We start from the raw sequence: 17,499 nt of genomic DNA on the forward strand, positions 1-17,499 counted from the left end.
CATCGATGCAGTAAGAGCTTTATGATCGCTGATTCCCTGTTCTGCGTTAACTGTTTCAAATAGTTCGGGTCTGTTTGTCACCAGAAGGTCTAATATGTTTTCGCCACGAGTCGGTTCTCTGTTTAACTGCTCAAGGTTGTTTTCAGATAAAGCACTTAAAAAAAATTTCACTGGATTCTTTGTCCCTGCCACCCGTTATGAACGTTTGAGTCTCCCAGTCTATATCCGGCAAATTAAAATCTCCACCCAGAACTATGACATGGTGGTGAAATCTACTCGAAATAGTTTCCAAATTATCCTTCAGGTGTTCAGCCACAACAGTTGCTGAGCCAGGCGGCCTATAGACACCTCCAATTACCATGTTTGAGCCTGCTTTAATCGTGACCTTCACCCAAATTATTTCACATTTAGGATCTCCGTCAATTTCCTTCGATACTGTTGCACTTCTTATCGCTATAAACACGCCTCCCCCTTCACTGTCCAGCCTGTCTCTACGGTATACATTCCAGTCTGTGTTTAGAATTTCATTACTGTTTACATCAGGTTTCAGCCAACTTTCTGTCCCTAGTAGTATGTGACCGTTTGTTAATGAGAGCAGTTCTGGGACCTTTCTATAGACGCTCCTACAGTTTACTATTAGCACATTAATATTGTTATTCCCTACTCCTACCTTGCCGCGTCTCAGGAGGCGTCTTGTCGGGCCTAGGGAGGGAATTCTCTAACCTAAAAACCCACATGTGCACTCCACACGTACTCCGCTACCCTTGTAGCCGCTTCCTGCTTGTAGTGCACGCCTGACTTATTCAGGGGGACCCTACATTTCACCACCCGATAGCGGAGGTCGAGAAATTTGCACCCCAGATCTCCGCAGAATCGTCTGAGCCTCTGGTTTAAGCCTTCTACTCGGCTCCAAACTAGAGGACCGCGATCGGTTCTGGAACGATACTACAAATAGTTAGCTCAGATTTCACCCCGCGAGCGAGGCTTTACGCCTTCACCAACTCCGCCAACCGCCTGTACGAACTGAGGATGACCTCTGAACCCATTGGTGCCGACATGAGCAACAATTTGCAGTCGGGTGCACCCGGCAGGGCCTCCTCCACATCTCGGATGAGACCCCCGGCAAGCAGGCAGAGTGAACACTGGCCTTCTTCCCCGACCTTTCCGCTATTTCCCTAAGGGGCTCCATCACCCGCCTAACGTTGGAGCTCCCCCCGTGTGCCTGCTCGGACCTTGCTGAAGGAGCGGCCACATGTCCATTCACAGGCAGAATGGACGATGCCACACGGTCAGCCTCCACATTGACCCTCCGCCTCGTGCGCCGCGAACGCCGCTGAACTCGCCACTCCCCTTGGGGAGAGGGTGGCCCAACCGCGCCCGGTACCCGCGAAGATGTCTCGACATCAGGGACAGTGGGTGAAGCATGTAACACCTGGGGTGTACCATGCGACGCACCAGACTCCCCACTGCCGCTACACTCCGAGGCAGCAGCCTGAAGACATGTTCGCGAACAGTGGCAAGCTCCTCCTGCGTCCGTACACAAGTCGCAGATCCTATCCATCCTAAGAAATCAATTTACTGTAGAGAGTTAATCAACTTTTATCTAGACTGCTAATTCACTAAAGGCGGCTGATAGTTGACTAAACTGTGATTACTAGACACGTCATGTAGAAAACAATGAAAATAGCACTACCTGTCTCTGGACTCTATTGAAAACAAACACTAGCACTACTGGCACTATGGCTGACTAAAGTGACTCTCTCTGACTGTATTCAAAACAAACACGAAATCTATGGAACACTATTACTAGCACTCGACAATTAAAGCTTCCTAAAAGCAAAAACACACGGAAGAAGAAGTGACAAGTAAGAAAAATACGGCTAATACTTAAATTAACGTAGCTCGCTGCACAGCAGACATGACGCAGACAGTCTAGTTTGAGTCACATATTCCTGCTTGCTTCAGTAACCTTCCTAATAGAACGTCTGTAACTCTAATTTTCTTCCAGTCCACTCCCCATCTATTGAAGGTGGTCTCTGGTAGAGCCGAAAGTTAGGTACCGCTAACCAAAATCAACAACTTCTGTTGTGTCTTTTCTCTCCTGATGGATGTCCTTGGTTGTTGTCGTTTCTGTTCGATCTAATGAAGCTTCATAAGTATCGTAATATTCGATTACATTTATGAGGCTAGTTCCCATCTGTGTAGCAGTCGTAATATTAGCCTCACCCACATTGTCCTACAGTCAATGCCTCGCTGGCCCATTTCCATGCTGTTCGATGCGTGGGTCAGGCCCTCGAATTTCAACAATCTCTAGGCAGTCTCTGTTCGAATCTCCTTCTCGTTATTCTGCCCAAATCGTTCTCCATTGTACATGTACCCATGATTATTTCATTTGCCGTTCTCCAGTCAACTACTAATACTTTGCCGATGTTTTACACTCTGCTTTTCATCCCGTACCTGTTTCTCTTTCATTCCAACCTCCATTTCGTGGTCCACAATTACATTCAATATCACCTCCCTCTGATGGACCCAGTGATTATTACTTATTAATTCCTAGTACTGCAGTTAAAATAGTTTTAGCAGTGTGATGGATATCCATAGTGGTTCTCATTACTGCACCTACCTTGCAATGTAATCTTAATTCTAACTTGGTGCAGATTCCCCCGGAATGCTTTTTAGCTCACGTTACATGTTCCTGTTAACAACTGCTGTTAATGAGACGGAAGTTCCACATAACAGTGTCCGATTATTTCTCTCGTCATGTACGGTTCATCTATAAACTGGTTTTTCTTAATCGCTACCTCAGGGAAGTTCACCCTGACCCCCATAATCCTTGGCGAGAATCAGCTTGTGTTTGACTCTCTCCTGAGTTTCCTTCGACCAGTGGTTCCCCAGGAACTTGTATCCAAATTCTTTATAAGACCAGCACGTATTTGCTATAACTCTCATTTTTTCCTCTGTCATTCACTCCAACCGCAAAAACAAATTCGAGGTTGTAAAACTATGGCCAAGACGGTGGTAGTAAGAATAAAATTGAAAAATCCCAGTTTTCCTAATCTTAGTGGTTTTGAAATTTCCTAACGTAGAAGAAGTGCTTGTAATCTAATGGTAACACGCTTTCCATTCTCGCCCTGTCAGTAGCTTTGCACTTCTCACGATTTTGGTGCTCGGTACCTTATGTAAGGTCCCACCACTACCAATGTTGAAGCTTTGTCATTACCCATGGCGCATAGTTATGTGGTTCATTTAACACAGTGTCCTCTCCAGCTCCGGTCCTATTACGCCATTGCATTCTTGAACTTCTATAATATTTTTCGCCATACTTGAGATGATAATCCCCTGCTTATTTTTGAAAGTGAGCAGCGCCCGAACTTCTTCAGTTTCGGCCGCGGGTGTTCGGTTCGTTAAATCGGATCCTGTGCTAATTTTCCGAAGATGGCTTTCGAGTTTACGTTAGTCTCATTCACTAAATGATTTGTAACCTCTTGCAATTTGGCGTCGTTTCTCTCTGTTTCAATGTCGCATCTCCGTGTTTTCAACTCTCTTTCCTATTTACTGGATTGTGCTTGAGCCTCTGCTTTCCGAACAATTTTCTTCGTTTCGCTAGCCAGTTTGGCTTTTTTCTTCGTGTGTTTCCTTATTATAGGAGTTTCGCCTAGTAGCTTCCCGCCCACGTCCTTATTTTCCTTTCTCATTCCCCTCAAAAATGTTATGACCCTGAAGTCGTCATCTTCCGTTTCATTAGTTCTGTGTGGTGAAGGGGCGCATGATCCTACCGGAGTGCCTCAATCATTCTCTGTTCGATCACCCGCCTTTCTCTTCTGCCCAGTTGTGAATAATTACCAAGGCTTCTACAAGCTGCTGTACATTATCTCCTGTTTCTTCAAGTGTATTGCTGTTCGCCGTACTGTTCTCATTTTCTAATAGGGGGCTATTTGTTTCACTGTCTTCGTGATTTCCATATATTGGACTTGACTGTTCTGCAGGATATGTCGCATGATTCTCTCCTGACTCACAAAAATATATGGCCTTATCTTGCTCCATCATTCTATCTGGTGTGCAGCTATCCTGACTTAATATGTGATGTGCTTTACTTTATATCATTATTCAAAATCGACTAAACGACCGACACACAAAATACAAACCCATGTCCTAAAATACCTTCTGACATTTCTACTCATTGTAAGTTAACAAAGACTCGCTGATTTCAGTCTAGGTACAGATACTGAGCAGAAGCCACGGCTTCTTGTATATTAACCTAGAGGAAAGATGTCGCATGACTTACTACTTCACGTCATCAAGTCCTAGATGCTACTGTGGTGTGGTGCTTGTTTCACATCCCACGTGAACAAACTGAAATGCATGAGAAAAGAAAAAAAAAACTGTATTATTGATTTGAAACTGAGGAAGGGGGAAGAAAGGAAAAGAGGTAGGCGAGAAATCATGACGCTCACTGCGGTACTGCAGTGGTGAAAGCTGAAAAGTTGTATTGGACTGGGACTTCAACCCGTATCCTCCGCTTCTCTAGAACGGTTGTCTTAACGGACTCGACTACAGTCCAACCAAAATTCACAACCTACCGCACACTGCACTGCAGTATTCCTCCGTTATGGCTCTCAAATTTTTGATTCCCTTAGTGATTTGAACAATATTCGTGCATCCACACTGAATAGTATTTCATAGAGCTGTAACACTTGGTTATATTACTGTAACTGTCATATATTTCCGACAGAATAGACAAAATTCAGTTACATTGGTATTAATGAATCTGACTGCACATTATGAGATCCTAAGGGACGTAGAATCCTGAGCAAAGGTTCGCTAAATCTGCGAAACCCTCTGCGTTTGAAATCTGTCTGGGCACATGAAACTAATTGTGTGCTTCGCATGCCTTTAAAATCTAAGTTAACAATATTAACGTGAACATCTTTAATAGATAAGGTGGTTTGTGTGGCCCTAACTATAGATCCTAATGTGGCGACTTACACAAAATTTTATTTTATCGTGTATGGAAACTATCTAATAGATACAGTCTTTCAGTGAAAACAATAATTTATTCAGTAAAATATAGAAAGAAATGAACAGATTATTCAATATGGCAAAATGATTATTAAAGTCAATGTATATAACGTTAACTATTAGATTTAAATCATTTGCAGAGTTACTTTCCCCAACAAGGTAACTGAGCCCTTCTAATGCAAACTATCAACAAGTAATTTAGTCTGAAGGTTCGTTAGCCCCAAACGAATACAGTGACTGGACACCTGCTGTAATTTGAGTCACGAACGATGTCGGTCGAGTTAATGCTTGTTCTGCGCACCTACGTCAGGCGTTCTCCGCCAGCCAATAAGCGTTCAGTAGCTTCCTGAGCGCTCTGCTGTGAATGTTGTATGCAATGCGATTATTATAGGCAGTCGTAGCGAGTTATTTAGTGAATTTTTATTCCATTTGTTGCGAGGTGTCATGACTGATGGTAGTGGTGAGCGACAAATTCTGCACAACTAAACGAGACACACAATTTACGAGATACACACTTTCATCAGGTGCAGAGCACGTGTATGTGCGAACCGCATCTGTCGCTTGGAGCAGACAACAGCGCAATCCCCGTCCCCCTCTCGATCTGCACGAACTGCCGTCCTTCGTGGATCGATCTGTAGTTAATGAAGAGCCTCGTACGCTCGATACAGCGTCTGTGAATCTGAGACAGGTTGTCGTGCAGAAATCCGTAAGTGCAGACTACGAACGCACTATCAGGCCAGAGCTGCAACTTACGCACACCGAAATTAATCTCGGGCAGCTATGCTGGACAGCGCTGACGGGGAGATGGTTCTGCTGTGATGGATGTGGGCGTGGTGTAGTGACTGCAACTCTGAATTCCGGTCGGTGGCTAAGATGCGCTCTCCAGACGCTGTGACTTTAGCATCCTGACCGCGTGTTCCGAATTCCGTCCACCGTGAACACTCGCCACCGTCTCTCATTTATCATCACCTTCCTGCACCCAGCAATATTATCCCACCAAGCCATGCATGCCCACTAATAGCGAAGAATGTGTACACAGCTGCCGAACAGCATGGATTCCCTCCAGCACACAGATTCCTGCCAAAACGATGCGTCATGATATCAATCCAATCATATCGCAGATCGTCTTCCCACTTATAGTCACTTCAGCCCTGCCTCTATGACACCACTGACTACTTTCCCAATGGCAACTTCTCACACCCATCACTAGCCTCGCATCACAAGTGCACTGAAATTAGAGAGCCGTATACGAGGCAAGGGCAATTATTTCAGCACTGCGTATTTGTTTGGGAAAGTAAGCTATGGTTATCGATAGAAATACTTGGAAGCTTAGGAAAGCAAAGCCCTCTCGCCGTTTGCGGACCGACTCAGCAGCAGTTCTGCCGCTTGGCAGGTCCATGTTGTAAAATGCGCAGCAGCTACTGGGTCCCTTGCCTGCCCGCTGGCGACCCAACGTCCGCTAACAGTCACCTGAGGTCACCGTCCCTGCTTGGTACAGAGAGCTGCTCGTTTTTTGTAGCAGTCTGTCCATCCTGTCCCATATCCGAGTCGCTGTACCTTCCCACACTCACAAAAGGCGTTCAGAAAACAAGCTGTTCCCGTAGCTATATAAAATGAAAGAAATGAGGCCACAAATAGCGCAATATGTCCTGTCCCTGGGATTCGATGTACTTTAATGGACAATACCTATGTAATCTGCACAATCTCTTCCCTTAACTTACTTCATATGGAATGAAAAAAGCATGTGAAAGAGCTTGCGTGTGTCATTTACTTACAATATAGATTCTCAGCAATTTCTTCCTCAAATTAAGTCCATTGTTTGATATTAGTGCAGTTGCTCTCCTTTTCTGGCCTAGTGCGATTTTCACTTCCTCGTTACTGCATCAGTTACGTGTTATTTTGTCTGAAAGAGAGCACAATTCCATAACTTCATCTAAGTTATGGTCAACAATTTTGACTGTAAGTTAAACCGTATTGCTGGCCGCAGTGGCCGAGCGGTTCTAGGTGCTTCAGTCTGGAACCGCGCGACCACTACGGTCGCAGGTTCGAATCCTGCCTCGGGCATGGATGTGTGTGATGTCCTTAGGTTAGTTAGGTTTAAGTAGTTCTACGTTCTAGGGTACTGATGACCTCAGATGTTAAGTCTAATATTGCTCAGAGCCATTTGAACCATTTTTTAACCGTATTCTCATTTTTATTACTTTCGTCATTCTTCGGTTTACTCTCAATCTATATTCTGTATTCATTGTACTCAATAGGTCTTATTCGCTTTCACAGAGGAAACCAGCGAATCTTATCATTATTCTCCTTTGACCCTCAGTTATAACCCAACTCTTGAACCTTTTTTTTTATTTCCATCATACCTTCTTCACGGTATACATCGAGCATACATTGAGCAGATGGTGTGAAAGGCAAAACCATTTTTAATCTAAGCATAACGTTCTTGCTTTTCCATTCTTATTGTTCCTTCTTGGCTTTTGGGCAAAGGCCTACTGCACATTCCCCGTCTTTCTCTTTAGGTTACACAATTTTTTCGCAGAAAACCTCGAACAACATCATAAAACTCTGTCTAACGTTATTTGTAGATCGTCAAATACAACAACCGTATCTTGATTTTCGTTAAGTTTTCCTCTATTAGCAAGCACAACGTCCGAAGTACCTCTCTCGCTCCTTTACCTTTCTGGAACCTAAACTGATCTTCATCTAATAGTTCCACCGCTTTCTTTTCCATTGTTTTGTATATTATTCTTGCCGGCAACCTGGATGCATTAAACATTAAGCTGACTGTGTGGTAAATGTGACATTCATATGGTCTTCAAAATGGTTCAAATGGCTCTGAGCACTATGCGACTTAACTTCTGAGGTCATCAGTCCCCTAGAACTTAGAAGTACTTAAACCTAACTAACCTAAGGACATTACAGACATCCATGCCCAAAGCAGGATTCGAACCAGCGACCGTAGCGGTCGCGCGGTTCCAAACTGTAGCGCCTAGAACCGCTCGGCCCCCACGGCCGGCCCAGCTGCCTCACATTGATGGTAAATCTGGCCATATGATCTTGCTGTCTTCGGAATTGTCATAACGATATTTCTTCTAAAATTCTGATGGTATGTTTGCAGTCTCGAAATCTAAGTGTCATCTTGAATAGTCGTTTGGTCGCCACTTCCCACAACGATTGTAGAAATTTGTAACGATTTTATCTATTCCTTATACTTTATTTGATAGCAAGTCTTCCAGTGTTCTGCTAAACTGAGTGTATGGCACGTGTCTTCCATATGGAATTCCTTTTTCCTTCCATCTCGTCATGAGACAAATTCTCCCCCTCACAGGGGCCTTCAGATTAATCTTTCCACTTTCTCCTCTGCATTTTCAAGTGGGTTTTCCATTGCACTCGCAAAGTTCAATGCTAATTTTACAAAAGGCCGTATTTTTTTCCTTTTCGATATACTGAATTAGTCCTTGTGATTACCATTTATTTCTCGTTTTCCTCACATTTTTCGTGCAGCCATTTAACTTTTGCTGTCCTGTGTTCCTATTTAAATCATCTTCGCATTCAGTGCATAAGGACATTCGTCAAATACCACTGAGAAGGTTGGGTTGTATAAAACCTTCATTACGCTTACGAAACGACTGTAAACAATTACTTCACAATCGGTGTTCAGGGATGGAGAGAGTGGGGCGCCGCTAATTTGATGATTCATTGGTCACATCCGACCTCCACAAAGATCCACTGGGCTCAATCATCCCCGTCTATATAGCAAGGCTCTTAAGAGGATTCCAAAATCACATCGAATTTGCCAGTATTGATTGTACAAATGTTGTAAATCCTCCTGGTCCTCAGTATGACTGTGGTGCTGAGCACCGGTTAGTGGACTGTACTCTGACTGCAATGTCAGAGTGTACCCACGACCAAAAGCAGATTTATATGAACCCAAAGACGCTGTAATTTCATGAATGAGTGGGTTAGACGTTGATATTTAAGGACTGTGCTTGTCCATGTTCCTTAACTCACTGTCAACTTTTCTTAATGTAAATCATTATTCAATTTATTCTTATTTTCTTCGCATAGTTATTGTTCATTTTAATGTTACTTTATTGCTGATTTTAACGTCCATTCTTATTCTGGATGCCGGTAGAACTTACTGTTACTGCTTATTCTTCAGCAAATTGCATTGCACATTATGCTGGTCACGTTACTACATATTTTATACACATTTTATAGCTAATACGCAAAATATTTGATTTGCTTGTTTTCTCAGATCCTCAACTGGAGTAATTTAAATGCCCAATGTATCATACATGTCCAGGTCTTTATGCCAAATGACAGACAAATAAATCTTTAATCGTGCTTCCATTTTATTCTTGACCAGCATCCTTATGTCCTTGTTCTGCTCCAATACAGTTGTGATCCACGTTTATACTTTTCTCCCAATTCAATGTAAACTATCTTCCAACGTATCCTCGTTTTTCCTTTTGTGCTTCAGAAATTTATTTTTCTCGTAAATTTTTAAGTGTGGGATGCCAGATAAGTTGTTCGACAGTTTTCATACTTATCCATTCCGCCTTCTTTAGAAGTGTTACTGAAATGCATTTCTGGAACTGCAGATAACCCGTTTCATTTGTTTCTGCCATCAATTAGAATTATAACCACTGTTACTCTGCTCACGACTCATTTTAGCAGTTTAGGTCGGTATATCATCCGCTCCTGCTGTTTTCTTTTTTGGGCTAAGGTCATATGTTCCATCAAATTCCAGCTGCTTTCCTTAAGCAGCTATTTTCGTCAACATCAACGTCATTATTCTCTTCTACCACATTCTTGGACGGCTCTGTGATATATCATTAACCTCTAATGTATTCCTCCCATCTATCTAGTCTTTCAGTTGACCATACGACTCTTTTCACCTTCAGATTGCTAGATTAGGATACTTTTCAGTCGTTTAGAAATTACGTTCGATCTTCTTGTATGCTTCTTCTACACTTATATTTCTTCTCAGATACCTTATGTCTTACTGTCATCCTTTCCGAATTACCTACTCCTATTTTTGGTAATTTTCTACATCTTCATACGTCTAATGATACGTCTAAAGAGAATCTAATTACACCTGGATGTCTTAGCAGACATTCCACCATTAACAATCTTTTCGAGCCAACACTATATCATTAACTTCTTTTTTGACTATTCTCATACCGCTTCATTTATTTTATTTTTTAATTCCTCATCATCCTTTTTTTATGACCATAATTTAAATACTTTCAGTTTATTTCCCTTCCAAATGCCTCTTCCATACAACGATGTGTTCTCGATTAACACTTCGAGGAACAAGATCAATAACATATTTCATTATACTTTGAATCTGCGTCTACATACATAGTTCTTAAGCCACTGCACGATGCCTGATAAAGGGTACTGTGTACCACTACTACTTATTTCCTTTCCTGGTCCACTCGTAAACACAGCGATGGAGAAACGACTATCTATTTGCCTCTGTACGGGCACTGATCTTTCTAATGCTGTCTTCATGGCCCATATGTGGAATGTACGTTGCCGCCAGCAGAATCGTTCTGCAGTCAGCTTCAGATGCCGATTCTTTAAATTTTCCCAGTAGTGTTCCTGGAATAGAACGTCGCGTTCCCTCCAGGCATTGCCATTTGAGTTCCCGAAGCATCTTCGTATTAATGGCGTGTTGTTCAAACCTACTGGAAACAAATCTAGCAGCCCGCCTCTGAATTGCTCCGATGTCCTCCTTTAGTCCGACCTCGTGCGGATCCCAAACAACTGAGTGGTACTGAAGAACAGGCCATACCAACGCCTCATACGCGGTCTCCTTTACAGGTGAAGCACACATTCCTAAAAGTCCCCCAAGAAACCGAAGTCGTCCATTCGCCTTCCCTACTACAATCCTTACGTGCTCGTTCCATTTCATGTTGCTTTGCAACGTTACGCCAGATATTTAAGCAACGTGACTGCGTCAAGCAGCAAACTCGAACATATCTGAGAACGTATTTCATGTAATCTTTACCTCCGTTAACAGTCTGCAGTGGGGTGCCGTCCAAAATGCTTTTCGCAAATCTAGAAATATGGACTTGTCTATTGCTCTTCATCCATAGGTCGCAGTATATCAAGTGAGAAAAAAGAAATTTGGGTTTCTCACGAGCAAAGCTATCTAGAAGCGAGGCGATTCTTTGACAGAAGTTTCTCGGTCACAAGGAAATTTATCGTATTCGAATTTAAAATACATTCAAGAAATCTGTAGCGGACCGATGTAAAGAATATTAGTCTGTAATTTTGCATGTCCGTTTTCTTGTAAGGAGGGATCACCTCCGCTTTTTCCAGTCGTTTGGGTCTTCGCGCTGGGCGAGAAATTCGAGATAAATGTAAGTAAGGGACCAGTGCCGTAGTACTTTCTGTAAAGCCCAAAGGCTTACTTGGTTTCAACCCTTTTAGTTGTTCCTCTAAGCCACGGATGCCTATATTGCCGCCGACCGGAGTGGCCGAGTGGTCCTAGGCGCTACAGTCTGGGACCGCGCGACCACTACGGTCGCAGGTTCGAATCCTGCCACGGACATGGATGTGTGTGATGTCCGTAGGCTAGAGGTTTAAGTAGTTCTAAGTTCTAGGGAACTGATGACCTCCGAAGTTAAGTCCCATAGTGCTCAGAGCCATATGAACCACTTGAACTATATTGTCCATACGGGAGCCTGTATGATGGTCAAATGACAGTATGTAAGCGAGAGTCTCTGCAATGGCCAAACGACGGTACGTGTCCGATTCTCCAGCGTGAATGATTTCTTAACGCGAAATTTGAAACGTCGGCTTTCCTTTTGCTATCATATACTGCCACTCCAAACTTGTCAACGAGTGACTGCCTAGAAGCCTTAGAGCCGCTTAGTGATTTTACATAGGACAAGTCTTTTCTCGGTTTCTCGGCCAGATCTTTTGCTAAGGTATTACGGTGGTAGTTAAATGCTTCGCGTATTTATCTTTGTAAACACTCACGAATCTCTACTACGCTTATCTGTCATCATCTGCGCGTTCTCCTCTGAACCCACATTGGAACAGCCTTTGTTTCCTCAGCATTATCCGAATTTTGTTGTTAAACCACCGTATGTCTTTTTTGTCCTTAATCCGCTTACTAGACACATACTTATCCAGAGCACGATTTACTATTCGTATAACTTTGCCAGTGATTCCTATACATCCGTCGTACTGGAGCTATATTAGGTCAGCTCATTGTTTAAGTGAGTTGCTTAGGACGATTTAACTGGTATTTCTAGCAGATATACTCTTCTAGCATTCTTGACAGATTTATTAACTTTAGTTATCACAGACACTATAATGAAGTCACGGCTGCTACTCAGTGTCCCTACGCTGACACCGTTGATAAGATCAGGCCTGTTTGTAGTTTCAAGCTCCAAAATACATACATTTTGTGTTGGATGTCGAACTAGTTGCTCAAGACGGTTTTCGGGAAATCTTTTCAGAAATAATATCAAGATTGTACCCCCTGCATTGAATCCATACATCCATACATGTCCCAGTCTATACTAGGTATGGCAAAGCCGCCTCCAACTAGTACTGCATTATCTGGGTATTTACCCGCTACCATACGTAACTTTCTTTGCAACTCTAAAAATGTCACAGCGGAATCGGGTGGCCGGTAAATACAGCCAACAATTAAGTTGATTTCACCTATACCCGTTATATGGGACACGATAACTTCATTATCACACTCAAATTCAACAGAGAAAAATTTTTTGTCAACTGCAATGAATACTCGCTCCTGTGGCGTCTGATGTGTCACTCCCAACATTTGAAACGTCCCCTTTGAACAATTATACAAGACTGTGCTTATCCTGACACACAATATTTTTAGCGCAACGCAATCTGACTTTCAAGAATCCCTACAAAAGAATGGTCCTGACTAACATTAACCTATACGTTTCACAAATCACTTACCTCACAAAAATCTTGGTTACTCGAACTACTGCAATACAGCGAGCGCCACTACTGCCAGCTAAGTAAAAGATTAAAACTACGGAAGGTACTAACTACTGATAGGCATAGTTAGGAAATGAAAGATTTTAGTAGAGAACAAACAATGTATGTACCTTAATAGTGTTGAAAAATCATAATATACATAACAGATCATGACATCCAGTCTTACAAATTTCCAAACTCCGCTATCTCTCTCCCCACATCCGCCACTGCTGGTGGCTCACCTCCAACTGCGCAACGCTACGCGCTGTTCACATCCAGCTGCCGCTGCCCAACACTACAATGGCAGACAACAATGCAAACTAGCCACAGACTGCACACAGCACAGCCAGTGATTTTCATACACAGCGTTACGTAACGTTGCCAATAATAAAACATAAACAGCCTACTTACAGTTTCATGACACGCTAAATATCTCAGAGCTCTCTACCCTAGAGTCTGATTTTTCTAAACTATACGTTTCTTTGTGCAACAGTCGTCTGACTAGGCTGATGAGGCCTGCGACGAATGATGATTATGACTGCGTGTTGTTACGTGAATGTTCGGTGTGATCCAAATAAAATACTCACTGCCAGTACCGTTGAGGTACTGGAAAGGATCACTAAGACACGATTGACAAGGCCTGGGGCTGTGAAAGCGTGAGACAGTAATCTATAACTCAAGATGTTATCACCAAAACTGTGAAACAGTGATCGTGATCTTTCGCGTTATGAGGGTAGTTTCAAAAGTACTGGTGCACTTTATGGACTGGCGGATGAAAGGGTGGGCGAAACATATGCTAGCAAATGCTGCTTGTGTAACTGAGCCCGTACGTCTCTTTGAAACACGCAACCTTCGGCACATTGTGTACTATCAACGTCAAGTGACGCTGAACCACACTGCCCAAATTGTACAGCGGACAATGCTCGTGATATGCTTGCCAAATGGCATTTGACCTACGCCAACGAAGATTGCAATGTACGTATCATGAGCATGGTCGGTGCTTCGCTGGAGTGGTACACTTGGCAGACGCATCACCTTCCTCACCGCATAGCAGAAAACGCTTCTTTGGTGGCCTGCACATTTATAAAAGCTCTTCATAACTAAGAAACTGCAAACTGCGGCGATGTGTTGAAGCGACCTGGTAGGAAATATTTCAGAAGTTCACTGATCTACTCTTTAATTCAATTTTGTGCCAATCTGAATATCTTCGTCCCATTGTACTCTCACAAGGTACAGTTTTTTAGGCAATATTTTGTTTTTGGATTTCTGGAAATCTCTCCCTAAGATTTCTCAATGTGGGTATTTATTTAGGGTGGTTCTGTAGCAGCAGGCAGTCAACGATTCTGCAGCTACTGACGCTATACGACAACTATCTGTGTTGCAGTCGTGGACGGCTACTCCATAGCGACGTCGGTGTTCGCCGTGCTCATGATCGCCGCCAGCATCCTCCTCATAGTGGCTGCCAATAAGGTGAGGCGGGACGCTCTGCTCACGTCCGACTTGTGCATATTACATTTGTATAAGAGTCTTTAATTTAAGGTAGAAAAAAGCTCAACACACAAACACGAACATCCGTTTAGTGGTGGCTAGTCATTCGTTCTCTATGTTTGGTAACGTGTAAAATTAATACCTCGGCAATATTCACATCAAGAGTGTAGCAGTGCGAAGAGTATATGTATACAGTTAGAGATTCTCTTACAGTGACGAAAAAAATTTTATGCTCATATTTAATATAGAATTATTATAGTCTTTGTCGAAGGTTTTACGAATCCGGCAGACTTCACAGTAGTGTTTAGTGCTCGAAGTTGAATGGGCAGATAGTCATGATATTGCATGGATGCATGGTACGAGGAGCATTATATAAATATTATGCGAATTGAAGGTGGAGTGGCGGTAGAAAGGAAAGGAAAAGCGAGGAACTTTTGATGTCAGCTGCATCGTGACTTTATGCGGAGTCAGCGGCCGTTTAGGCGAGATAGGTAGCCTGACCAACGATCTCTACATCAGAAGGCAACCAAACCGACAGACAGCCGACCGACCAGTCAAGCAAAATCAGTTTCGCTCGAAGCAAGCAGTAAAAATACCACAACGACAACCAGAACATTGGCGCCCACTACAACCAAAAATACCTCAGCTGTCGAACTACACGCCAAAAAATACGTCAACGACCAGGGCAGGTAAACGGAACGTCAACAGTTACCAGGCAGAAGATACCGCTGATCAAATTCAATAACAGGGAATAAATTAAGTTAAACTCCACAGGAAGACGGCTGGAATTTTAGCCGTTGTTTCTCGCAGAAATGTCCCAAAGCGATAATCAGGATCAAATGAAGAAATGCGAACAGTGGAGGCTCGATAGAAGGTTAGGTGAGGACTCAACTTTCATGTCTAAGATCGGAGGACGAGTAAAATCGTAGCACTCGTAAGCAGCACCTCACACTACAACCGTACGTGCACGTCGCCAGCAGCTCATAAGTAGTCATAACAAAACCACACTTCGTGCGACAGGAACTTCCTTGGTGCTCCACGCCCGGAAACGGTGAAAGGACCAAATATACGTTGGCTGATGAGACGACCAACCGAACGATCCACCAATGGTCGTCCCGCTCCAATCTCCCCCCGTCGGACAGTTCATGCGTGTCGCCAGCGGTCGGCGAGCACTGGCTGTCGGCGCCTCACCGGTGCTCCTCCCCGACTTCACTCCTGCTGCGTCGCGACTGCACTCCTGGTCCATCTCCAACTGACTCCCAGACACACGTACGACCTGGAAATACTATCAGTGGCTCCAGAGATGGTACAACAGTGCACTTATCGATACCCGTTGCTGCTGCCACTCACGGGCAAGTAAGGCAGTAAGTCAGTGGGGCCAGTAAACAGAATAAGAAAACGAGGCAGCAGTACCGTAATAGAAGATGACAAACAAAAAATGCCATGAATACGAACCAAGCATGGCTCAGCCGCTACTAAAGTTCAACCTTCGTAATATGCACTGAGTAAATTAGGAAAATGTATCATCTAAGGAATAGTGAAACCACAAGGAGAATGAACTAAAAACCACACTGGAGAGTAGGTAATAGATTTTTCTGTCTTCAACAATCTAAGTATACAAACAGATTATCTACCATAAAGATATTCATAACTGTGTATGGGGTGCTTAAGGTATTAGGTCTATAACAGATTATATTGTTGTAAAAGAATACGATGTTAGTGCTGACCATTTACTGTTAATGTCAAAACTAAGACCTCTATTGTATACCTATAAAAGCCCTAACACAAAACAAAATTGTAGAATACATTTGTTATGAGATACAAGAAGTAGATGGTGTACGAAAGAAGTGCAAGAATAAGAGAACATAAAGATGAATGGAACGAAGTAGTCATAACAATATAAATAGCTGCTGATACCGGTTTGGGTAAAAGCATTAAGTATAAAAAAAGGAGACTGTCGATCAGGAACAAGGAACTACCACACATAATAAAATATAAAAGAATCCAACCTGAAATACCTGCAATCAAGGAAGCAATAAGACTACATCGAGTGTAAGAGGCCCACAGCGGTGGTCAGAAGAAAGGCAAGAGAAATACGGCAACAAATCTGGGAAATTTTTTTTACTGAATTGGAGCATCATATAAAAGGTCAGCAAACTAAAGCCTATAAGATGGTGAAACAACATAATAATCAGGGAAGAGATACGATTCATTTTAACACCATTTCAGAAAGTGACTGACTGGATTATTTCCTAAGTTTATGGAAAGGTAATGAACAAAATGGGAAAACTGCAGTTAGTTTCGAGCTTGTTGATATTATATCAGTGGAAAAACTGAAATTTGCCGTAACGATTTCCAAAACCAGAAAACCACCACGACAAGACAATTTCGACGTAGATGTATTTGAATAGGCTTCGGAGTCATCCCTCTTAAAGGTATTACCTTTCGTAAATACTTGTTGGACAAGCATTAACTACCAGAAGATTAGCAACTGAAGTTGTTATTCATCAGGAAGTGTGACAGTTATCCAGGTTTAGTGCTTTTAACTCTGGACACAGGACATATGTGTAAGGCTATAGATGTTTCAATAAACGTTTCTCACAGAAGAACAGAATGGGTTTAGGATGAGGTGATATTGCTTAGACAGCATTTTTCGTCTGTCAGATTATTTCAAAATACAGAGAATACAATCATCCCCCTTTCAAACACTTTGTCGACATTTCGAACCCTTTAATATAGTTAACAGAATGAAATTATGAGAAATTTCAGAAAATAAGTGGTATCTAAAGTAGGTACATACACAGCAAGGTCAACTCTCAAATAGGAAGTCCATTTGCGAGAACCATCTCTTTATCACATACACTATTTAAAATTTACATAGACGACGAACTAAGGACAGGGCAGAATAAAGTAGTGGACCATAATGAGCTTAAGGGGAGTTGGAAAGGGAATTTTTTTTCTCATTTTCCAATTATTATCTCACTATAAAATTTACAATTTTCCGAATAAAATGAT

The 17,499-nt window shown here is 42.6% G+C and overlaps 1 protein-coding gene across 1 annotated transcript in view; it reads left to right on the forward strand.

Moving 5' to 3' along the window:
• LOC126195375 (uncharacterized) overlaps positions 1-17,499 on the forward strand; it is a 117,312-nt gene that overhangs the window by 68,298 nt on the left and 31,515 nt on the right. Inside the window, exon 5 of the mRNA XM_049933954.1 lies at positions 14,381-14,466. Within this exon, the coding sequence (XP_049789911.1) occupies positions 14,381-14,466 (86 nt within the window). The remainder of the gene's footprint in view (positions 1-14,380; positions 14,467-17,499) is intronic.

Source organism: Schistocerca nitens, chromosome 1, assembly GCF_023898315.1.
Source record: "Schistocerca nitens isolate TAMUIC-IGC-003100 chromosome 1, iqSchNite1.1, whole genome shotgun sequence".
Classification (NCBI taxonomy): Eukaryota; Metazoa; Arthropoda; class Insecta; order Orthoptera; family Acrididae; genus Schistocerca; species Schistocerca nitens.